The 26,256-nt window shown below is 35.9% G+C and overlaps 1 protein-coding gene and 1 pseudogene across 1 annotated transcript; one reads left to right on the top strand and one right to left on the bottom strand.

Moving 5' to 3' along the window:
- Positions 1-16,781: 16,781 nt before the first annotated feature.
- On the top strand, positions 16,782-22,009 carry LOC143402002 (HLA class II histocompatibility antigen, DQ alpha 2 chain-like). Its single transcript, XM_076859529.1, has 4 exons — positions 16,782-16,857; positions 20,519-20,767; positions 21,327-21,608; positions 21,843-22,009. The coding sequence occupies exons 1-4, from the start codon at positions 16,782-16,784 to the stop codon at positions 22,007-22,009; spliced, it is 774 nt and encodes a 257-aa protein (XP_076715644.1).
- Positions 22,010-25,006: 2,997 nt separating this feature from the next.
- LOC143402001 (eukaryotic translation initiation factor 4E pseudogene) lies at positions 25,007-25,485 on the bottom strand (annotated as a pseudogene).
- Between the last annotated feature and the right edge of the window lie 771 nt (positions 25,486-26,256).

Genomic DNA, 26,256 nt, shown 5'->3' with positions numbered 1-26,256 from the left:
TTGCTTTGGTGCCATCCTACAGCAACCCTGTAGTGTCAGTGGAGACCATGAAGTGGCTGGCCTTGAAAATTCAAGCAGAATTAAAAAAAGAACTATACAAGAACTATAGGACAACAACAAGCAATCAAACTCAAAAATCATTGAAATCAAAGAGGGTTATGAGATGCAGGCTAATGACCCAGGTGCCTGTCAACTGATAAAAATAGATCAAGAACATGGGTATATCTACACAATGGAGTTTTACACAGTTATAAAGAATGAAATTATGTCATCTGCGGTTAAATGGATGGAGCTGGAGAACATGAGGCTAAATGACATAAGCCACATTCAGTCAAGGGTCGAATGTTTTTTGTCACATGCAAAAGATAGACTAAAATAAGAAAAAAAAGAGTGAGGGGAGAATCCCATGAAAATAGAAGGGAGATCATTGGAGTAGAGGAAAGGGTTTGAGGGGGAGGAAGGAAGGATGGGAAAAGAAAAGAACTGTACGATAAAATTAATCAAAGTATTCTATGTCCATATATAAATATATCACAGCGAATCCCACATTTGTGCATATCTATAAAGCTCCTATTTTTAAAAAAGCAATAAATAAATAGAAGGAAAACCAGTGCAGTAGAGGAAAGGGAACATGGGAAGGGAGGAGGAGAAGGAAAGAGGAAGTACTGGGTACTGAAATGAAGCAAATTATATTTCACGCATATATGATTGTATCAGAATGAATCCCACTATTATGTATAACTAATAAACACTAATAACTGTAACTAACTAATGCACTAAGTATAAATACTGAACAAATGCCATACTTAAATTAAATCAATGTGTGGAGGCACAGCAACATATGCAACTCTCCAAGTTGAGTACTCAACCCCATTCTTTCCCTGGGTTCATCTTCATAGGCTGTGAACAATCGGGCAACACCCTTATGGTCTTCAATCTCATTAGAACTGCTAAACCCACTTCTCAATCTTTTTACAAGACTTTTGTCATTAATCTTTCTCATTTCCCTCACATATAATTCACATTTTAGAAAAAATTGCATCTCAAAGAATTAAAACAATGACTTCATATCATGCTTTACTGAAATATTGAGAAGAGATCAATTTTTTGCATTTTCACATCATCCAAACCTTGGGCTCATAGATCCTCAAGTACCAGGTGTTGAGATGTGAAAGCTAATGAGGACAGGGACTCCCCACTACCGGCAAATGAAATTGTCAGAAAAACTCACTAAATGCTACTATGTGTATAAACTCTGCATCTCTCAGTCTAAATTAATCATGGTAAACTATTTTGATGTAGGGGGAAAAAGGCTTTACTAGCCACAAATTGTGTCAGTTCATGAAATTTCTGCATAAGATAAATTTACTTTCTGGCTCCTAATCTGCATAGATTCTCTACTGACTACATAGTACATTTATGCCTACATGAGTATGATTATTTACAAAGTGTTCATTTTTATTTATTAGAAATCTACTTAATAGATGTTAAACATTATAATAAGTACTGAGAACACAGAGATGCCCATGTAGACTTTGCCCTTTGGGAACTGACATAAAATAGCTGACTCAGCAATAGCAATACTAATTTCCATGTCCTAAGACAGGTCTGGTCCAGGATGTAGGATGAAGTGAAGTAAGATCTAGATAGACTCATATTCAGTTATGTCTTTTGAATAATGGAAATGGTGATCTTCAAGACTAGACACTGGCAGTGAAAAGCAGTGTCACAAATGGTTAAGCACACTTCTCTGAAGCCAGACCATCTGTGTTTGAACTGTGGTTTCATCATTGCTAATGCTGTGACCTCACACAAGTTATTTTACCCCTCTGCACCAGTTTTCTCATTTATAAATGTGAATATCATATTACCTCCTCAAAGAATTTTTGTAAGAACCTAGTAAGTCAGTATTAGTAAGGACATAGAAAAGTACTTGGTGAATAACAAAACATTTTATAATAAAAATAGAGCAGTATAATAAACTGCCTGGAAAGCAACCTGATTATCTATTTGCATATGACTGATAATGTACCTGAAACCTATGGATTTGGAAAGAGGATTTCAGTGCCAAAAGTACATGATAGAAAAAAGACAAGCTTGCTTTGTCCCCCACCCGACCCTTTAACACTGGATCAAATGAAGGCGCAGAAAGGGTAGAGAGAATTGGACCAGCAATCAATCTTACTAGAGTTCTTCAATTCCCTTAGATTCCTTGAGAGAATGAATTAGTTCCCAGACAATTGGTGTGGGAATACATTTCCCCTACTCCCAGCTCTGTTTTTTCCTGAGTCTTAGTACACAGGAAATATTTTGCTTGACCCAGGAGCTGTGAGAATCAGCTATGCACCCATGGGTCTGGAGTCATTGTTCGTTTTTATTTATTAGAGCCAGGACCAAGGAAAGCTAAGCTGAGAGTAATGACTCTGAGTGGGCCTCATCCTCTGAAACCGAGTCTTGGATTCCCCAACATGGAAATTCATCCAGGTGCTGATATTTATATTCACTTATTTCTTGTGCTATTTGTGAGTGCTAGACCACTTCTGATTTAAGGTTCATGGACTGGTTATGACTTAGAGGACTGAAATAGAATCTGTTCCCCAATCCTATAGCTGGTTTCTCAGTCTCCCCTTGAAATCAGGGCAATTTTGTACTCACAAGGACAGGGCACCCTGGAAGATACACAGATGTACAAAGGGTTTTCCTACAACTGCTTTCCTTCCCCCAAAACTCTGACATTAAATCTGACACTTAATTCTAACACTGAAATAAAGACATTGATGACAAACAGGCTTTATAGAAGTTGTTTTCAAAGACACAGTGGTTTCCTTTCCAGCCAATGAGGAGCAAATGTGATGCAGCATCACTTGTCTCTGGCAAACTAAGACACTAAGAAGGTCATCAAGAAGCACACAGATGCAATTAGGGGGAAATACAACATAGAAGTGTGCAGAAATGAGTGGAATCTTTAGGAAGTTACAAAGATCTGTGAGGACATACAGTAAAAAGATTCATAAAGGAAGATCATACTCTAAGATCTAAGCAGCAATTAAAATCTGTTGGATTTAAAGAGCTGACCATGTGAATTTAAAGAACTATCAAAAATGATGCATGGGTAAATGTAACCAAGTAATGTTTTTTACCTATAACTACATGTAGCTTTTTATTTTATTAGTTTTCTAATGCACTTTACTTTCTATTTTTACTTTTATTATTTCTTTTTGCTGAACTTTTTCTTATTTTGTGGAGGCAATTGTTACACAGATACTTCTGAAATTTGGAAATATATAGTTTGGAAATATAATAGAGCTGATTTCTAGCAATGGGATCAAGACAATGATGGAAAGATGGTCACTCAAATACAATATAATAGCCAAGCCCAGAGTCCTGACCTCTTTAGCACATAGAATCTCAGCTCTTTATTTATAGAGGCAGCATCACATGCCTCTGGAAAATTAAATCACCTAGAAGAAACATAAGAAAAATATATATGAAAAAAATTCTCTATTCATAATACAAATTAAAAAGTAAAATACCAAGAAATAAAACTGAATATATGTAAAATAATAAAAAATAGAAATTTAATAGAGGGTCATAAAAGAATATAAATAAGTAGAACAATATGCTCTACTCTTAGATGGGTTTCTAACCATAATTTCCTTTTCTTACAGTTTTATTGATATGATTGACATACAATAGACCACTCATATTTTCCTTTTATTCTTTATTATTAGCACATTTTATTTATACATAATAGTGAGATTAATTATGACACATTAATTTATGTACATAACATAATTCTGTAAATTCCATTCCCCATTATTTCTTTTCCTTCCCTTCCACCCTAACATTGGTCTCCTTCCTCTACACTAAAGGTCTCCCTTCTGTTTTCCTGAGATCTAAGCCCCCACCTTATATTTTTCTTTTTTCTCTTGTTTCCACATATGAGAAAAAAATCTACAACACTGACTTTCTGAGTTTGGCTTAGTTTTTTGACATTATACTCCCAAGTTTCATCCATTTTTCTGAAAATGACATAGCTTCATTCTTCTTTATGGCTGAATAAAACTCTGTTGTATATACATGCCACATCCATTGGCAGACACCAAGGTTGTTTCCATACTTTAGCTATTATCCTTTGGCAGACACCAAGGTTGCTTCCATACTTTAGCTATTATCCTTTGGCAGACACCAAGGTTGCTTCCATACTTTAGCTATTGAGAATCTTGCTGCTATAAACATGGATATGCATGTATCACTGTAACATTCTGACGTTAATTCTTTAGGATAATACTGAGGAGTGGTATAACTGTGTGATATTATGGCTCTATTCCTAATCTTTTGAGGTACCTCCACACTGATTTCCATAGTGGTTGAACTAACTGCAATTCCACCAACAGTGTATAAGTGATCCTTTTTCCCCACATCCTTATTGCATTTATTACTATCTACATTATTGTTTATCATTGTTTTGTTTGGGTTTGGGGGTGTTTGTTTGTTTGGTTTTGCTTTCCTGAGGATTGAATCCAGAGCCTTGCACGTACGAAACAAGTGCTTTACCACTGAGCTAACTCCCCAACCCTATTATTTGTATCCTTGATGATTGTCATTCTCACTGAAGTGATATTTGCATTTCCATAACTACTAAAGATGTTGGAGATTGTTTCATGTATTTGTTGGCCATTTGAATTTCTTCTTTTTAGAAGTGTCTATTCAGTTCATTTATCCATTTATTGATTGGGTGACTTGGTGGTCGCGGCAGTGGTGGTTCCTTTTACTTTATTTTATTTTGGTGCTATATTTTTAGATCTTTATATATTCTGGATATTAATCCTCTGTCAAAAGAGTAGATGACAAAAAAGGAAGAGTAATTGGCAATGATTTTTCTCTCCTACTGTAGGCTCTCTCTTTGCATCATTGCTTCCTTTGCTCTGAAGAAGCTTTTTAATTTAATGCCATTTTCCACTTATTCATTGTTAATGTTACTTACTGATATTTAAGAGTCCTATTGAGGAAGTCATACATTGAAATGTTGTCCTTATGTTTTCTTCCAGCAATTGCAGAGTTTCTGATCTAATTCCTACATCTTTGGGCCATTTTAAGAGACTTTTGTGCAGGCTAAGAGATAAGGATCTAACAAACTACTCATATTTAAAGTGTATCATTTCATGAGTTTCATCTTACATGTCAAAACTTAGACCATCACTATCATCATAATCAAGGCAATAAATATTATCTATCATCCCCAAAGCTTCCCCATGATCATTTGTAAACAATCCCCACCCCCAGTCCACAAGCAATTACTAATCCGATTTCTGTCACTATAAATTAGTATGCATTTTCTAAAATTTTTTAAAATCAAATCAAACAGTAAGAAATCATTTTCTCTCTTCTTTCATTCTGCATGATTATTTTGAGACCTATGTGTATTTTTGTATATATTAATGAAGTCTTCCTATTGTTTAGTAGCATTGAATTGTATAGATATACCACAATTTTCTTATCCATTTGCCTGTTAATGGACATTGGAATTGTTTCTTTTTTGACTATTACAAGTAAATTGTGAATAGTCTGTACAAGTCTTTCTATGTAAATTATTTTCCTTTCTCTTGGGCAAATAATTAATAATGAAATGCTTGAATCATGATATATTTTATTTTACCTTGTAAAATGTTGCTAAATTATTTTCTAAAGTGATTGTATCATTATACATTTAAACCAGCAGTATAAGAGAGTTCTAGTTATTTCACATCTTTGCCCACCCTTCATATGTAGCCATCCCAATGACAATGTAGCAGCATTTTGCTGATTTTAATTTTCATTTCCATAGTGGCTTGTGATATTGAGTATTCTAAGGTGCTTAATTTCCATATTTATATCTTCCTTGATGAAGTTTGTTCAAATTTTGGACCACTTTTAATTGGGTTGTTCTCTATTTTTACTGAGAAAACACTTTTTTATATATTAAATGTAAATGATCTTTGTCAGACATCAGTAAATATTTCTCCCATCCTGTGGTTATGTTTTTATTTTTGTGATATATCTTTTGAAAAGCAAAATTTTTATTTTACTTTGATATAGTTCAACCGGCTGTTAATTTTTTTATAGTTTATGGGTTTTGTTTGTTAGTTAAGAAATCTTTGCCCAAGCTGAAGATACTTAGACTTTCTCCCATTTTCTTCTTGAATTTTTAAAAGTTTTCACTGCTATGTTTAGAACTATAAACCATTTGAGTTAATTTTTGTGTATGAGGCAATCTAGGTGCAATTTTCATGTACAGGTATTCAATTGTTCTGGCAACATTTGTTAAAGAAGATGATTTTCCCTCCCCACTAAATTGACAAAGTGTGTCAAAAGTTGTTTACATGCATATATATTTCTGAAATATATGTAAGCAGATTTGTGGAATCTCTGTTCCATTTGTCTATATATCTACCTTGATTCTAACACCATATCATCTTGATGTTGCTATATAAAAAGTTTAAAATCAGGTATAATAAATTTTCACTTTTTTCTTTTAAAAAAAAATTTTTTTAGTTGTAAGTGGACACAATATCTTTATTTTAATGTGGTGTTGAGAATCGAACCCAGTGCCCTACACATGCTAGGCAAGCACACTACCACTGAGCCACAGCACCAGCCCTTCTTTTTTTTTACTTTTTAGTTGTAGTTGAACACAATATCTTTATTTTATTTATTTATTTTTATGTGGTGAGGATCAAACTCAGGTTTTGCTCGTGCTAGGTGAGCGCTCTACCACTGAGCCACAATCTCAGCCCCACCTTTATTCTTTTTTCAAGATTGTTTTTCCTATCTATCTCCTTTGCATTTCCATTCAAACTTAAAAGTAAGCTTATCAATCTCTTTAATAAATCCTGTATGTATTTGAATTGCAATTGTGTGAAATTTATACATAAATTAGGGAAGAATTATATTAACAATATTGATTCTTCCACTCCATAAACATCATATACTCTCTGTCACTATAAATTTACTTAGTATCATTTTTTTAGTATTATTTAGTATCCTTTCATTTCTCTCAGTCATGTTTTATAGTTATCAGTATACAAATTTTACACATCTTTTGTCAAGTTTATCTGTGAAAATTTTAATTTTCATTTGCAGAATCATCAAAAATACAAAACATTGTATTTTGTATTTTTGATGATTTTTTGATGATTTCTTTTGATGATTCTGCAAATGAAAATTAAAATTTTTAATTATTGTTAGTTTATTACTACATATAAATAAAATGATAATTGTTATTTAATTTGTATCCTGAGAGATTATTAGTTTCAATTTTTATTTACCTTGTTTGTTTTTTTGTGGACTCCATGAGTTACTCTGTTGTAGGGGGTGAAAAATTATAGTCAGCAGGACAAATCCAGCCAACCTCCTGTTTATGTACATTCTATGAACTAAGAAAGGCTTTGACATTTTTCAATGGTTACATATGGAATGAGTATGCAAATATCTATATAATATCCTTGATTTTTACCTCTTGGACCACAAAGCCCAAAATGTCTGGTCTTTTTCAGAAAAAGTTTGCCAATCCCTATTCTATAGATTCAATCATGTTACTTATTAAAAAATAAAGATTTACTTTGCTCTTTCAATGGCATATCTCTTATTTCTTTTCTTGCTTTTTTCACAGGTATAACCTTAATTGACTAGAAGTAGGGACAGCAGACATTCTTAGCTTAGTTTCTATTTTAGAGCAAAAACTTTATTCTTTCTTTCACTGTTGAGTTTTATGTTTGTAGCCCTTATTCAGCTTGATAACATTTCTTTCTACTCCTAACTTGCTAAAAATTTTCATGATGAATGGATGTTGAATTTTGTCAAATTTTCTTTTTTTGCATAAACTGAGCTAATTATTTTTTGTCCATTTTTTTCTAGTAATATAATTCACTTTGATAAAGTTTTTAATCATAAAACAACTTTGCATTCCTTATATAACCTCTGATTTGTTGTGCTGCATTATTGTTTTTAAATGATATTAAGTTTGGTTTACTAAAATTGCACTGAGAACCTTTCATCCATGCTTATGAGGATACTGGCTCATGAGTGTTAGTGGGGGTTTTTTCTTGTAGTGTATTTGATTTTGGTAGAAGATTAATGATGACAAGAGTTAAGATGTATTCCCTCTTCTTTAATTTTTAAAAATTTTTTAAAAATTTTGGTTGTCAATGGACCTTTATTTTATTTATTTATACATAGTGCTGAGAATCCAACCCAGTGCCTTGCACATGCTGGGCAAGCACTCTACCACTGAGCTACAACCCCATCCCTCTTCTTTCATTTTTTTGTAACAATTTATATAATGATGTTATTTTTTTTCTTCAAGAAGAATTTTTCAATGAAATCACCTGGGAGGGCCTGGAACTTCTTTTGAGGGAAGGTTTTTAGCTAGAAATTTGATTATTCATGAGCCACTGGAATTACAGGTATTCACTACTGTGCCAGGCTAAGTTATTGCATTTTCTTGAATGACCTTTAGTAGCTTTATTTTTCAAGGAGTTTCCCCATCTCATCTAAGTAGTCCATAGGCATAAAGTTTTTTTGTAATTCTTTTGTTGTAATTTTAATCTCTGCACAATCTGCAATGATGTCCTTTCTCTCATTCTTCATATGGGTAAATTGTGTGTTCTCTTTCTTTCCTGGTTAAGATCATTATAAGCTTATCAATTTTAATGACTTCCAGAGAAAGAATTATATTTTTATTTCACTATTTTTTCTCACCTTTTTCTGATTTCAATGCCAATTATTTATACTCTGATCTTTATTATTTCCTTTCTTCTGCTTCATTTGGGCTTAATTTGATATTCAACTTTCTAATTTCTTAAGGTAAACTCTTAGTTAATTCATTTGAATTCTCCTTCATTGATAGTGTACTTAATGCTATAATTATTTATTGAAACATTGCTTTAGAAGTATTGTTTAAATTGTTATATACTGTGTTTTATTTCATTCATCTCAAAATAATTTTTAAATCATTTTCTGATTTTCTCTTCTGACTCATGTTTTATTCAAAAGCACTGTGGTTTTTAGTTTATAAATATTTGACAATATATTTTTGCATTGATTGCTAATTTTATTTCACTTTGGTCAGTAGGTAAACTTGCAAATTCATTGATCATTAGATAAGTCCCAAAGAAACATTTGACATAACTCAGAGTCCGTTCACATTTAAATTACCCAAGAAAATAAGAATCTATGGATATTTTTATGATCATACATGATGAAGCCCTTGTTGTTTGATTAAAATACATCTTTATCATTTAATTTTTAAACTATATGTATATATTCTGATAATTTAAATATAAATTATTAAATAAAGTATGACTTGTTGAAGTATCAAGAATTCATTTGACAGTGGCAGAGAATTATGAAAACTCAGTTTGGGAAAGGGTTGTGGCTTGCGCTAGAGTGGAGGCAGTGAAGTTTCTTTTCTAAGCATGTAATTTTATATACGCAATCTCACAGCTTCTGAGTCTTCAAGCAAAGCAGAGTTAAGTAAGTCCCGCTTTATTTCATGCTTCTTTGCTTCTAAAACATCCAAAACCACACCTCAGATAGTGTCATTTACTGAAAATATGATGAAATAGTCAGTGAAATCAGAGCTGACCTGGTTGCCAGGCTCTGGGTAGAACTGCTGGTCTTTCCCAGAGAGACCGGGAGGGGAAGGTAGAGAGTAGTGTGCCTGGAACTCCTAAAGTGCAGAGTCTCCCCCTGCTGGTGCGCATGACCTAATACCCTTCAGATTGTCAATATCCTGGGCACCTTGAACTTCTCCCAGCAAATCATTGTGTTTTAGAACAATTTTTTAAAAGAAAGACCAAACATAACTCAAAAAAATGTTTACTGTAATTTACATCTCTGAGAGCATGATGAGGATTTTGAATCTGCCACATAAGGAAAGTTTTGAAATAACACCCTCATTAGCGATCATTTTCCCCACTATTTCCCATGGTTGTTGCTCAGATTTTCTTCTTTTAGAAATGTTTTCTGTCTAGTTCTTATCCTTTTACATATTAACTAATTCTTAGCTGGCCTATTTTCATTTTGAAAGTTTTTTATAACATTTTAAATATTTTTTCTTTTTCTTTTGTTTCTTGTCACAAAATTCATCACTACCTATGTATCTGTATATTTCATTATTTCTTATGAATTCCTCTCAGCTGTATGATTACTTTAAATTATGAATGAATCTTATTCATACAAAGACCAATGTTTTTCTTTACTCAGGAAAAAAAGTCTTCTATTATTACTTTTTTTCCTTCCATTTTTTTTCTAATGTCTTTTTCCAGAATACATGTTACACAGTAAAAATTTTCTTAATTTTATGTATTCAGGATAGATTAAGTGGGAGTCTAGCTTTTATTTCTTCTTTCTCTCTGATCCTCTGGTTTTTCATGACTGTGACACCATTATCCAAACACTCTAAGTTGATGATAACTGCATCCATCTTTAAGAGTGCCCCCTTGTTATACTCAAGAATGAAAGCAATTTAGAAATGAAATAATCCTAACACTGTCTTATTCTTTCCTCTCTTCTTTATGGATTTTACTATGTGTATTTTTCACCTCTTTTGCCTGTCCTCTGTACCACTCACTGCACCACTGTGGCAGATGCACCACAGGAAGATCAAATGGTTAGAGAATTCAGTCACACAAAGGATCCTCTCACCTGTCCTCTCAGCTGTTGTCCCCCAACCACCTCAGCAGAGAGCACACAGAGAAGAGACTATCTCAAAAAGATCAATGGATGTGGCTTTTCACTCTACTTTTGTGAATCCCCCTGAAATCCATTGAAGACACACAAAGGTTTTAAAAAATGCTGTTACCTACACCAAAAGGGAGAAAGCACAGGAGAAAGCAGGCTTGTGGACTCCCCCAAATTCCACTAGCAAGAAGCGAACTCAGTTCGCTTACTCAGTTGCAAACACATGCACCTTCCATGAAAAGAGAAGGATGATTCAGGGCAGACCCAAAGTCCAGAGAATATAGCCAAGAGCCACTGAAGCCTGGAAGAGTAAGTGTAAAGAAACACCTGTGGAGAATACCCGTGAGGAGGTGCACAAAGAATAGACACAGATACAAAAAGCACAAGCAGACAGACGGGAGAGGCAGGGAGGAGTTAGGTGAAGTGGTCAAGGAGAAGTGCAGAAGTGAAGTGTCCGCTCCTCCCTGCCTGGAGTCTACTAACTCAAAGAACACATAACTCCCATTAACATGACTATATTCTAATTAGTATTTCTTTAACCAAGTGCTAGCCAACTGAGATAAGGTCCAGGTTAGAAGTAACATGGTGCTCCTACCTACCAAGGGCATGTCCATGGAAACCAGATAGTGCCTGCATAGTTGGCTCCATAGCTCAGTGGGAGAGGCTGGTCATCCTAAGTCTGGAAACCAGGGGAAACTTCTGAAGGACAATGCTATGGCAGCCAGGCATCCTGTGAGTTTGCACAGGAGTTTCCCAGTCACCAGGCATTACCTAGCAGCCAGGTAATCTGTGTCTTTGCACAGAAAATTCCTAGTTACCAAGACCCCGATTCCAAACACAGAATTCCTACAAATAAGTGGTGTTTTCACCCTGCAGAAAGGAAGCTGGCCCTTCCCTCCCACACCTGTGAAAATGAGAGTGTGGCTAGAACCTAGCCAAAGAACTCTGGCTAGAGTTTTCCCATCTGGAACTCAGAACAGAAATGGACTGGTGACAACCTTTTTTTTTTTTTTTTTTTTTTACCTTCTACATTCTCCCTTTTTAAACAAGAATGCCTGTGCTCTTACCTACCCTATGCCTGCCCCACAAGTATAAACTGGGTATTTTGAAGGTGGATAATTTGTCCCTAGCTTCACGGGTCCACAGATGAAGAAGAATCCTATCCCAGGAGTTAGTTATACTGAATTATTCCCAGGAGTCTCATCCTCAGCTGGACCTGATTTACATGATCTTTTGGACTGTGTGCTGTTGTTATAAACGCGTGGGCCTTTAGGACTTTGGCATAAAATGGATGTAATTTTACACATGGGAGACATATAAGTCATTATGGCCAGAAGGTAGATGCATGTCAAATGACCCCTACTGAATAACACCCTTGTGTAAACTCCTCCCCTCTAGTGCAACGGAACCTGTGACTTGAATTTAACCAGAATGATGTGGCAAAGGTGATAAGGCTATGCTACATGACAAATGTAATAGGATGTTCTTCCCTTGGTTAGAAGTTATAGGGCAAAGGTGATAGAATATTTCTCCATGGTTGTGTTTTGTTATGTGAGACTTTTATCTTAGCATGCATGAGATTCTCTCTTGTTGCCTTTGAAATAAATTCCATGTTGTGTTACACCTGTGAAAGTCCATGTGGCCTGTAGCAGCTGAGTGGGAATCCTGGTCAGCAGTCTACATGAAACAGGACCCTCAGTGCTTCACCCTAAGTAGGTGGATCCAGCCAATAACCTGAAAGAGCTTGAAGTGGATTCTTCTCTAGACAAACCTCCAATTAGGAATGCAGCCTGGCCAAGCTTGATTGTAGGCTGTGAGACCTCAAGTAGAGGACCCAGGGAAGTTGCAACTGGACTTAAGGCCTACAGGAATTATGAGGAAATCTATTTGTGTTATTTCTAACTGCTGTTCATGGTAATTTGTTTTGCAACATTAGGAAACTTGCTGATACTCATTTGCCTATTTAATTCATTATCATTTTCTTTACTGTTTTTATGCCATTTTACAATGCCCTTTGTTATGTTTTAATTTCAAAACTTTATTCATTTGTAATTTAGTCTTATTTTTAATATGATTTTTGGCTTTTTCTTTTTTCCTGAGTTAACTCATATCTTTCTATATTCTGTCCATTTCATTCCTAATTTAAATTTTCCTTCAATTCATGAATGCTTGATTCCATCTGGGGCCTGGTGTTACAGTTCCCTTTGGCTTCATTACTGGTGTTGAAGTTGTTCTTGTTCTTCTCTTTATTCTTATATTAGAGACATTATATGCTAGCTAACACGGCTTTAATAGATCACATCTACAGTTTTTTGTTTATTCTATGATGTCTATTTTCCTGTGCTATGCACAATGATTTGTATATTAGGGGAAGAATTTTTTGTGGCTTGCTGAGTTTCTTAGTTCAAGATCACCCTCTAGTGCTAGTACAGGGCAGTGCAGTTTCAATAATGTATCAGAAATTAATTGGTCTTCTGATTTTGTGATTCTTTTGTGTTTCTAAAAATAATTCAAATTCCTCCACTTACTTCCCTTTTGTTTTTACTACTACCTCTCTTAGAGGAGCCTGAACCATTGAAGTCTCCACTCTATTCCTGAGATCAACACCTTCCCAAATCTATCACCTCTGATTCCACATTCAAGTCCCTCCCGGTCCTTAGATTCCACAGCAAGCGTGGAATACAGTGCCCTATATTCTAGATCCCAGGCTTGTTTTCAAAATGTCTTCACTTAGAATAGGTTATTTTCACAAGGATGATTTTCTGTCTATTTCCCTGAAGCCCCACTGTACACTACCTTCTTCTCCAGTCAGTCTCCATTAGTCATTAAACAAGCATCCAATGTGGCTTTGATAGATTTGGGTATTTATTTCCCTACTTATGCATTAATTCAAAATTCATAGTATTTTCTGTCTTTTGGTTATACTGTAACAGTGGGTTACATATGAGTTTCTTGTCTGCCTTGGAACATAAATCAGAAAAGGACAGTTGGATTATTGTTAGCAAAGTGAACACATCAGTTGGACCAACACTATATTGAAATATATGAGATTCAGTTAAAGTTAGAGCTAGAAGGGAAATTAATCCCTTTAAATATGTACACTGGGACTTAAGAAAAGTTTAATTAGTGATATGAGTTTCAACCTTGAGAAGGTAGAAAAAAGTCATTGACCTAAAGAAAATATAAGAAAAATAAATAAACAAAAGCAGATATCAATGAAAAAGAAAACTGGCAAACAGCATTATCAAACACTAAAGATAATACTGTATAATGATTAATAAAAATGTATAAACTTCCAGGAAAGAAGAGAGAAAGAGAAATTACCAGTAAGCAGGTCTATCATTACAGATTCTACAGACACCAAAATGACAAAAGAAGCTTTATGAATACCTTATGCCAACTAACTGAACACTGTATTTTTATATATGATTTAGCTTACATATCAACTAATTATAAAGTAAGACTTGCCATTTCTGTTTTATAGATAAGAACACTGGGCAAAGATTATGTACATCAATTGTCCAAAGCTATATAGCTGATAAATGAGAGAAAACTTAAATTCCTGTCTTTTTTAAAATACTTTTTTTTTAGTTGTAGATGGACTCAATAACTTTATTTTGTTTATTTATTTTTATATGATGCTGAGGATCAAACCCAGTGCCTCACGTGTGCCAGGCAAGCGCACTTCTGCTGAGCCACAACCTCAGCCCCAAATTCCTGTCTTTTTAATATGAAATCCATGCACTATCTTCAGTCTTTCTGAGCTCTGCTACCATGATGAACTTCGACCTCAGTTGGATGCTGTGACTACAAAGAGGTTATGGAACTAATAGCAAAACTTTGATTTTATAGCATTTGAAAAAATACAGATTTTTATTGTATTATACATGTTGACTAATACTAACTTGAGTGCTGCTGTTCAGGGAATCACTCAGAAAACTTGCATTAAAAAAAGAAGAATGAGCACAGTATAACATTCAGTTTGAGTATAACATTCTATATCAAATAATATATAGCTACAGTATACTTTTAAATGTTTGAGAATACTAGCAAATTGTTAGAAAAATTTACATGATTTAACCCTCCATCTCCTCCCACTAAATTAGCAAGAGAAACATTTTCTTTCCTCATCAAACAAAGGAAACCTTGTGTTAGTCATTGTCAAAATGTTATTCTTTCTTTTTACTCAGATGATTATGCTAAGAACTTTGCTTTGCTAAATGTAAAGCTACCACATTAGGCTCAAAACAACCAACAAGTGGTTAAAAGTGTAAATGGACACCTGGGCACAGTGGTGCACACCTATAATCCCAGTGTCTTGGGAGGCTCAGATAGAAGAATCATAAGTTTGAGGCCAGCCTTAGCAAGTAAGTGACACCCTATGTCAAAATAAAAATTAAAAAGGGCTGGGGGTGTAGCTCAGTGGTAGAATTTTCCTAGATTCAATCCCCAGTACCAAAAAGGAAATAAAAAAGTATAATGGATAAAGGAGACAGAAAAAGTAACTGAACTCCCCAATCTTCCTCAAAGTTACATGCACAATACACACACAAATGCATGCATGCACATACAAATCTGCCAGCTATTATTTGGTAGCAGGAATTTGCCTGGATTTTCCTTTATCTTATCTGAGTTCTGAAACACTATTTGATGGTGTTCAATCTCATGCATTAAAAATCTCAGGCAACTAAACAACTTTTTTATCAAATAATAACAATAGATCAAATTGCAAAAAATGTTTGGTCTGATGCTAGAAACTCAAGAAATTTGTAAAGACAGAATTTAAGTTAGAATGATAATTGTTCCTATAATTAATTGTTTCTGTTATACAGAAAGTTACAAGCTACAAACTAAATGTAATAGGTTCTGAGTGGATCCAGAAACATCTTCTAGTTACAGAGGCATATGTGGAAATAGTGAAGAAAAGACTGCCAGTGTCTTCAAAAATCTATGCCAAAAGTTTTTTTAAAATATTTATTCTGAAGTTTTAGGTGGATACAACATCTTTATTTTACATTTTATGAGGTGCTGAGAATCAAACCCAGTGCCTTGTACATGCTAGGCAAGCACTCTACCACTGAGTCAAAACCCCAGGCCCCTATGCCAGAAGTTTTAATGCTAACTTTAGATCGATGTGAAACTCCACAGGGGCTCATAGTTTCTGGGAGGCATAATTAATCGAGGCAATTATCATTGATGAACATATCCACAAACTTCAATTTAAAATATGTAACACCATACACAGACAGACCATAAGGAGCACATAAAGCAGAAAAATATCAGGAAGATGTAGAAAAGGACATGTAGTATGGGTGGTTCTACTTGATACTACAAATTTTTAAGTATTTGAAAATACAGATGTTTAAAATTCCGGGGCTTTTGAGACTATGAATGAAGAACTTGCTTAATCAGAAGTACAGAAATAGGACAAAATAAAATGTTACTTGAGTCCTACTAGTTGAGATCTTTTTGAGAATAAAGCAAACCCAAAATATAGAAAAAAACACATAGAAAACAAAATTTTGGTCATTTGGTTCCTCTAATGTCCCAGTCACCAAAAACACTAGGAGAAGGGATGTGGAGTGGGGTAGAGTGGGGCATGACACAATAAAGATTTCTTGGAGCAGTAATAATTAATACAGACTCATGGACACCATGCAGTGACCATCCATGAGGCTTCCCAGCAACATCCACCTCCAGGCTCCTCCCTGGATCTGCACATTCTGCCAGGGTCCATGGAGGTCCCTGTTCCTCTCCTCCATCTACAGAATGAAAGTTCCCTCTGCTCCATTGTGAATCTGTGCTCCTACAGCATTCAACACAGGGGAAGTTCACAGGCTCCTTCCAGGTCTCTGTAAATATACTTCAACTGGCAACTGAAGTGTCAGCTCCAGGGGTTTCTCTAATGGGCTGAAACCCCAGACAGCAAGGGTAGCTCTGGGGTCCTCCCAAATGCTTTCTTCCAGGAGTTCTCTTTAGGTCACTTTCTTTGCACAGTTCTCATCCCTTCCCCCATTCAGAAAAGTGACTTCTGAGGTTTCCATTGGAGGAAGGTGGCCATGAAGAAAGCTCTGATCCTGGGGGCCCTCACCCTGCTGGCCATCGTGAGCCCCTGTGGAGGTGAGGACATAGTGGGTGAGTACATGGTTGAGGATTTAGCACTGTGAGAGAAAATTGAAAACTAAAACCTGACTGAATTTGTTGCCCCTAGTAGTATAAGAAACCACAGTTCCCCTGAATCTGAATTGTTACACTTATTTTCCTTCCAAGAAGCTAAAACCCCTAAAACCCAATCTTAGTAGACTAGACTGAATTCTACAATGTCCACCTGTCACTGAGTATTCACGGAGAGCATTATTGTCTTTCTAAAGTCAGAACCAAATGACATACTCAAGCATTATTACAGCATTAATTTATGATTACAGCATTAAGTTATGATAACTCCTGAAATTAGAGATCTTTCTCCAAGTATATTGCTTTCCTTTCACAGCAGATTATGAACCTACTACTCCTCACCCACTTTAAACCCTTTCTCAAAGTTATTGCTGATTTTTCTATTTTATCCATTTTCTTAGAGGATAACTAAGTCGATAAATGCTTTTGCTATACAGAAAATAGTATGTCTTTCTTTGGTTTGTGTCCAACTAATTAATATTTTCCAAGTTTGGGCTTTAGAGGCAAGGAGAATAAATTTGACTGAAGATCATTAGAATGGGAAAAATTTAAATGATTAGCAGAATGGCATTGAGCAAGTCAATTCCATATGTTGATCTTCAGGTTTCACATGTGTATAATTAATTAACACAATATTCTGAGAAACACACACAAAATAAATAATCAAATGTGTATAATAAGTAATAAAGAGCTCTAAGTGCCAAGGTTTGGCATTATTATAAGTGTAACATCTTGTTTTTTGTTTTTGTTTTTTTTGTCTCAGAAAACTGGGATAATGTGTGATGGAAAACCTAGGGCCTTAGAAATAAGTTAGTCTCAGCTGGTCAGCCCAAACTCCAAATCCTGTCACATCTAACCATCAAAACGCTAGAAGGAGGGCAAAACAGATTAATTTACATCATTCTTTAACTCTCTCCACTTTTCCATTTCATTTCCACAATACCTTCTTAATCTGTGACTCACCCCAGTACATATCAGCCTCCTCTCTAGACCTTTACACGGCTGTGTCATGGACAGTGAAACAATCATTAAAGTTTAACCTCCCCCCAAAAAAATCCAAGCAAAGAAAAGAATAAAAAATGAAACACAGTGAAATATTTAAAATATTTCCTAATCATCATTTATGTATTTATCTAACAAATGTTACTGAATTCCTACTATGTGCCATGAAGTCTACTAAGTACTCAAGGTACAGAAGTGAATAAGACATAACATCCCTATTTCTCATGAAGTATACAATATCATGGAAAAGACAAATTGCATGAAAACAAATTTAATTTTTAGTTAATTAAAATTTTAAGCTTAGTAAATTTTTAAAACTTATCTCTCAATAACTTGAAGAGGGAAAAGACAGAAATGGGGACTTTGACATCAGACTATGCAAAATAGAAAACCCCGTGCTATTAGTCCCTTTTCCCAAATTCGTACATTCAAATTTCACCTTCTGAGGTGATGGTTTAGGAGATTGGGACTTTAATAGGTTATAAGACTGAGACAAGTGCCCTTTTAAGATATTTCTACGAATTCTCACTGGCTTTTTATTTTTTCTTTCTTTTGTACTAGAGATTAAACTTAGGGGTGTTTTACCACTGAGTATATCCCCAATTCTTTGTTTATTTGTTTTATTTTATTTTTGCATTGAGATAGGGTCTCACTAGGTTACTTAGGCCTTGCTAAGTTGCTGAGGCTGATTTTGAACTTGTGATCCTCTTGCCTCAGCTTCCTGAGTCACTGGGATTACAGGTGTATGCTATTGCACCCAGCCTCACTTGCCCCTTCTGCTATATGAAGTTATAGTGAAAAGATGGCCTTCTAGAGAATAGGCTCTGCAAAAGTCACATCTGCTGGTGTCCTGATCTTAGTTTTTCTAAGCCCCAGAACTGAGAGAAAGAAATTTCTGCTGTTTATAATTCAACCAGTTTATAGAAAGATCTTAAACCAACCCCAAATGGACTAAGATAGAAAATAGGTACCAGTAATGGGGTACTGGTGTAAGTAGTATGGAAACAGCTTTGGAACTGCAAAATTGATACAGGATGTAAAGATTTTCTGCTGTGTACTATAAAGGTTCACACAATCATGGACAGAATGTGAAGGATGATTCTTGAAGAGGCCCAAAAGGAAAAGACTATAAAGAAAGAGCCTCAATCTCCTTAGTGAATATCTAAGTAATACCTAAGAATCAAAGTAATCCTGGAAAAAAATATTGGTAGGTTTTCAAAAGTAAAGGTCATTCTGATGAGGCCTAAGGTGGAAATGAAGAGCATGTTATTAGAAACTGTGGTAAAGGTGATCCTTATTATGGCAAAGAATGTGGTTGAATTGCATTTGTACCCTAGTGTTTCCTAGAAGGTAGATCTTGTGAGAAATTAAATTGTATATTTGGGTAAGGAAATTTCAGAGCATAGTGTTGGAGGTGCAACTTGGATATTCTTGGCTATTTGTACAATATGATAAATACTTAAAATGAAGTTGATAATAAAAAATAAGCAGAACTTCAAAATTTGGATAATCCTCAGCCTATACATATTGTTAAAAATGAGACGACCTGTGGCCAAGGGAGGCTATGGCCAAGGGACCATTTGATAAGGAGATTAGTATGGATTAGTCATCTCAACCAAAGCCAGGCGCTAGTCTGAAGACAATGGCAAGGTTAGTCAGCCATCTAAAGAGAAGCCAGGAACTGTTATCCAAGGCAATGGAAGAATGACCTCAAATGCATTTCAGAGGTCACTGGAGTTGCTATGATCCACCAAAGGCCTAGAGGGCAAGTGCCCTGGAAACACTGAAGTCACTGCAGAAAGCCCCTATTAGGGCAATGCCCAGCAGATCCAGGGCAGTAAGACCCAGACACACAGCCAATACCTAGGTAGGGCCACCAAAAAGAACTGGCATGAAGGTGGAGCTTTCTAAAACCATGGGGTCAGTATCTTCTGGAGCCTTATAGGCCCAAATACTATCCAGGGCAAGACCCTTGAGGTCAAAACATAAAGGCAAAGAAAATTATTTTCTATCTGCAAGTTTTCCTTCACATTCTGTCCATGATTGTGTGGACCTTTCTTTTTTCCTACTTAACCATTTTGTAACAGGCATGTCTATCTGATGCCTGCCCCACCATTGTACTTTGGAAGCACACAGCATGTTTGATTTCATAACTGGAGAATAATTTTCCTCAGAATATCTTGAATCAGTGATATCTGATTTAGATGGGAGTTTGGACTTTAGACTTTTATGTTGGTGCCAAAACAAGTCAAAACCTCTGAGACTGTTGAGAATAAATGCAATTGGCAAAGACATGAATTTGGGAGTCCAGAAGCAGAATAATACAGGTTGTTTATGATATTCCCCAAAAGAGGAATGTGTTCTGTATTTCAAAGTGAAAAATAGAAACAGTAACTGGTATAAAAATGGAATAAATGCAATTTGGAAAGACATGAATTTGGGAGTCCAGAAGCAGAATAATACAGGTCATTTATGATATTTTGTTATAGCAACCAAATAGAGTAATACACTGCAATATTCGCAGTATTTCCTATGCCTTCTTGTTTATGAAGTTCTTTTCCTCTCCCTATATCTCACCTGACCACTCTTATCTTCATACTCTGGAATGGTTATTCCCCAGCTGACCATGTTGGCACTTATGGCACAAATATCTACCAGACATGTGGTGACTATGGCCAGTTTACATATGAATTTGATGGAGATGAGCTGTTCTATGTAGACCTGGAAAAAAAGGAGACTGTGTGGAGGCAACCTGAGTTTAGCAATTTCATGACATTTGAAATTCAGAAGGAACTGAGAAACCTTGTTGTGATCAAAAAAAATTTGGACACTTTGATTAAAGATTCCAACTTAACACCGGCCACCAATGGTAAATGTCCACATTCTGCTTCTCTTCGCTGTGCCTACCTCACAGTCCAGGTCTGATATCTGATCTCTTCCTTCCCCAGGGGTAGATGTTCTTTCCATTACATTGTAAATTTCTTCCCCTTTCTAGTGCATTTATTGGCAAATACTTAGTCCACATCATATCTTTTAATCTTTAAATATCCCTCTGCTATTTTCTGTGAGATGTTCCTTGAATTCCTACACAAGGATATTCCCAACTTCTTGGGCTAAGAAGCTCTAAGCTGGTTTCTCTCTCTCTCTCTCTCTCTCTCTCTCTCTCTCTCTCTCTCTCTCTCTCTCTCACACACACACACACACACACACACACACACACACACACACACCCTGTGGATTCCCAAAGAAAAGAATATGTTCTGTATTTCAAAGTGAAAAATAGAAGCAGTAATTGGTATAAAAATTATTCTAAAAGGACAAGAAAATAACTCATTAGTATCTGGGGAATACTAGGCTCCTCCAAAATGATTAAAAATCTCAAGGCACAGTTATCATAAATGTCAATAAATGTGCTGTTTCCACTTTAGAAATCCCTGAAGTGGCTGTGTTCCCCAAATCTCCTGAGAACCTGGGCATTCCCAACACCCTCCTCTGTCTAGTGGATAACATCTTTCCTCCTGTGATCAATATCACTTGGTTTAGCAATGGACACTTAGTTCCAGAAGGTATTGTGGAGACCACCTTCTATCCCAAGAGTGACCATTCTTTCCTCAAGTTCAGTTACCTCACTTTTGTCCCCTCCACTGAGGATTTCTATGACTGCAAGGTGGAACACTGGGGCCTAGAAGAGCCGCTCCTCAAGCACTGGGGCATGTTGAAATCCCATCATCACCTGTCTACCTTCCAATTCTGTCCCCAAGCTACATGGTCTTGCCTTAACCCTTTAACACTCATTGCCACAACTTTATTTCCCACAATTGCAAAGTTGTCCAATAATTGACTTCACTCTTTCCCAAAGTCTAGGTATCCTGTGCATTTCCAAACACATGCACCATTTTCCCCACAGACACACCCTCTCCTGTACTATGTTTCTTTTTTCTCAGAACCTGAGCTTCCGACCCCTATGTCAGAGCTGACAGAGACTGTGGCCTGTGCCCTGGGGTTGGCTCTTGGCCTCATGGGTGTTGTGATAGGCACCATCCTCATCATCCATGTCCTGCACTCCCGTGGAACCTCCAGCCACCATAGGACCTCATGTGTGATAACCTAGAAAACAACAGGTAAGGACTCAGATGTGTCATATCTGGAACTGGAGACAGGGAGGCTGGGAGTGCAGGGTTGGCATCCTGTATGCCTGAATGCATTTGGAAAACTTCTGGGCTAATTGAAGAATGGCTTGACCTTGGGACAGGGGCACAGGCCCCATCAACCTCATGCTGTCTGCTGTTTCAGATAATCACAATTTACAATAAAGAAGAGGAATGGATGGCTGACTCTAGCTCTCTGTGCAAGCCTTGCTATGTGACTTAGACCCACTTACTGCTCTAGTTTATCATGTTGCTTCTTCCATGCCCTCCTCCATGCCCTACTTGAGTGGAATTCATGAAATGTTTTTCCCACAGAGATTACTTGCTCTTATAAAATCTTCCAACTTAGTCTTACATGATTGCCTACATTTCACAGAGAGACCTGTCCCACCCATTTACCTACTTGGCTTTTGGGTCACCCTCATCCAAAATCTGTGTGAAAATTAAATAAATGAATCTCTTTCTGTGGTGTCTTTGCTTAGAGTATACTTTTCCTCTGTCTTTTTCCTAGAACTGATTTAAGTTGTGCACAAGAATGGAAGAGCTCATGTTGAAATTTTTTCAGATTTCCTACATCCTTAACTTCTTTATCAGGCCATATTAATAACACCACAGCTGAAGTATCAAAATGATATTGTATCATAATAAAAGATTTTTTTTTACATTCTGCATTTCCTTTTTGCTCTCACTCTTTCTTTACCCTTTTCGGGATCATTGAGTATGGTGAATACTTTATTCCCTAAATGTAGTATTTTTGTGAAAAAAGAAAGAGCAATGCTTAAGGTTGAGTTTTCAAATAGCATTCTAAAAGCTATGGAAGAAATAAAAACTTGAAATAAAATATTTTTAAAGTCAAAAATTGGATTTTCAACAACATAAAGTCAAAATGTTCTTCACAAATGTTGGATTTGTGAAGATGGCAGAAAGATTCAATATGTCTGCCCCCATATTTCACCCCAGATGAGATGGAAGCTCTCTGGATTGGCCAGAAAGAAGATAGAAGTGAGAATAAGAAAATAACAAAATGCTGTTTGTGTCCCAGAAAGTGCCCCATACATTTCTCCATTTGTGGGTAACATTAATGAAAACAAACAGAGAGGCAATATACTGAATAAAGGCACCTATAGCAGAAGCAGCTAAAGCCTCATCCTGTGGACATTTATAATAGTATAAAAACATTTAAATCCACTCCATGCTCAAGCTCATAAATTTTGATTATTGACATTATAACCTAGGCACTTTTATTATATAAAATATTGTATATTTCCTGAACATGTTAATCACCCAATATTTTAAATGTATGCCCTTCCGTAACCTCAAAAGAGGTTGTTGAGGAGATGGTGATGCTAACTCATACCATTTTCACTAAAGGACCTAGTCTAGGTGCTCAAGGTGTATGCATATGGGCAGCATACTAAAAAAAGTAGTATATATCTGTGGAGAGCAGTGACAGATGATGAGACAGCAGTGACTGAGATTTGAGGGTCTCTGATGGCCTTATGTCTGTGGCACACCAGGTGCCTGGGAAAGTTTCTGTGCAAGGGTACAGGAGGCCTCGATGCTATGGTAAAACCTTGCTTAAGGAAGCTCTGTGCAAGAGTTTTATCAGCTTCAACCTTGATCTCAGGCACATATCTCCTGAGAATAGAAGAATTCTTATGCTAAACAACCACAATGTTTCACCAGTTCTGCTACTTCTGAGCCTGCGAGCCTAAATAATGTACCCTCTTGAGCACTACACAACTGCTCCTAACATTGCACATTGCAAGTGTGGATTGCAATTGTGGAAAAGCTGCATAGATGTTTCTAATTCTGTAACTTTCCTGAATATAAAGAATAATGCTTGCATAGTCTTTATCCTGATAATGAGACATAAATAAATAAAGATTGCTGGTGTAACTCTCTAGATCTGCTTCTCTGTCAGAGAGCAATGCTCCACCAGATCTCAGCTTTATCTCCAAAATACGCATGTGTGAATCTCTGTATTTTCTAATTCCCCATGGCCCCTCACCAGAACGACCAGTTCGGCTGTGCTGGTCACAGCATATAACTTCTGAATGATGGTTCTCCTTCTTAGAAGAGGTGAAAAATCCTCAAAAAGAATATACCAGTGATTTTTTTGTCTAAAATACAATTCACTGTACACATTTTATTTACAGTTTTATACACTGTCTTTAAATGGGTGGGATTACTTTTGTACTTGAGCCATTTTAAACCAAAGCAAAACTACCTAAGTAGTGCAAAGTGTTAAAATACAACATAAAAAATGAAATCAGTCATAGTAATTCCAGTTAGAAATGTAACTATGATGTTCTTTTCTATAATCCATAATTATGTTCAGGAAATCACACAAAGATAAGTCACTGATTTGAATGAAATATATAAATTTATAGCTAGCTTTGTAGTTACAAAAAACAAAAAATTAAAGAATGCACAAAGTTAATATTTATACCATATTCCTGGATGCTTCACCCATGTTACATGATGCAAAAAACAAAAGTAAAACAAATGGAAAACTGGAATCAGAATCATTAGTGTTATTGAATAGAGAAACAAATAAAGATCTAGCAGCCTTCTTCAAGAGTACAGTAAGTATAATGCTGTCAAAAGAAACAAAATAATTGTGAGAAAACTGTGTGCATCATACTCTTTCAAACCAGCAAATATGTTCTGCACACAATGAAATATAAACTCAATTTTTTTCTTATTAAGGTATAGAAATGCAAGTTCTTTTGAATATTGTCGATGAGTAAAACTTGTTTGTAATGGCAATTCTACTAAGCTAATACAAAATGGGCCAGGAACACATTTATGGAATCTGGGGGACTGTGTTGATTGTAATTCTTTGATTGGGATAGTGGACCCTCAATTTTTTAAATTTTTAAAAATGGACATCGAAGTACAAGACAAAGGCAAATGAGACTTCCTTATATCTCAGCAACATTTAAATGAAATCAAATTTAAATGCAGTCCACTCTGCTTTTGAAGAGGCTTTGACTCAAACCCCAAATCTCAATTGCTTGAGGCAGTCTTCTTTGAGAACACTCAGAAGGCCTCTTCTTAATCACAAACCTATTTTTAGAGGTAGAGCCTACCTTAGTAGCTGTGTCTTTATAAGACTGATAACCAATCTCTGTCTCTCTTAAACACTCTCCCTATATGTGTAGCAGCCTCTCTGTTTTCACATTCAGTAAGTTCATGTTGCTGTCTCATCACCTTTAGCTCTAACATGAACAACAGCTCCACATACATCATCACTGTGGTCATCAAAATATTCTCCAATAAGGCACAGCAGTGTCTCTAGACAAAAGCGGTCAAGGTCACTTCATTTTTGCTTTTTGTTCAGTATCATGTGCCATCTTCCACCCCATTTGTATTTCTCATCTTCCCACACAGGCTCAAAACCATCCTTAAAATTTGAATAGTCACAGCCAGGCATTAAATTACTAGACAACTAGCTATGGCTATATAGAACCCCAAAGTCTTCAACTGTCTCAAACTTAGAGATAGGTAGAAGGTTTGATTGCCAAGTTTTACTTTTATCATTTTTTAAAAACCAGAATGCCCATCTATTCTGTAGAGGATGCTTTACATAGTGTTCTGGGTTAGCAACCTCCTGATGAGAGTCTGTTTTCTCCTTTTCTGAAGGCAGGGGATTAGCAGTAGGGTGGTTCCCAGTTCCACAGTCACCATCCTATATGAATCTCCCCAGTGATGTTTGAGGCTAAGTTACAAATGCCAAACTTAGACCTGAAACTGGAAGTGGCAGGTTTCATGTGACACAAATCAAGACAAGAGGGAAGAGGTGAGTTCTTCATGGAAAAGCAAAAATCTTATAAAGAAACAAGGAAAGAGGGAAGTGGTATAGCAAGTTACTAAAAAGTGGGAAGGCAAATTTTAAAAATAATAAATCAGGGTTTGGTATCCTGTGACCCAGAAGATCGTTTGGTTCCAATTTCATTCTTGCAGATATTCATTTTTAAAAGCATGAATGTTAAATTCTAATTTTTGGTAGCTTCATCAGAATCATTTTCTTTCAAGGTTTGTATTGACAAAAAGAACAAATAAATTATTTGGATCTAAATAGTTTTCTCTTGTGTTGTAAAATTGTGAAAAGAGGTATCTTGCATGTATTAATAAGAAAATACCAAAGGGGTTGATAAGTTATTCCTTTGCTTCTAGACTCTGTTTAAGGGTTCCGTTGATCATA

Source organism: Callospermophilus lateralis, chromosome 6, assembly GCF_048772815.1.
Source record: "Callospermophilus lateralis isolate mCalLat2 chromosome 6, mCalLat2.hap1, whole genome shotgun sequence".
Classification (NCBI taxonomy): domain Eukaryota; kingdom Metazoa; phylum Chordata; class Mammalia; order Rodentia; family Sciuridae; genus Callospermophilus; species Callospermophilus lateralis.
This window is presented reverse-complemented; position numbering and strand designations above follow the sequence as displayed.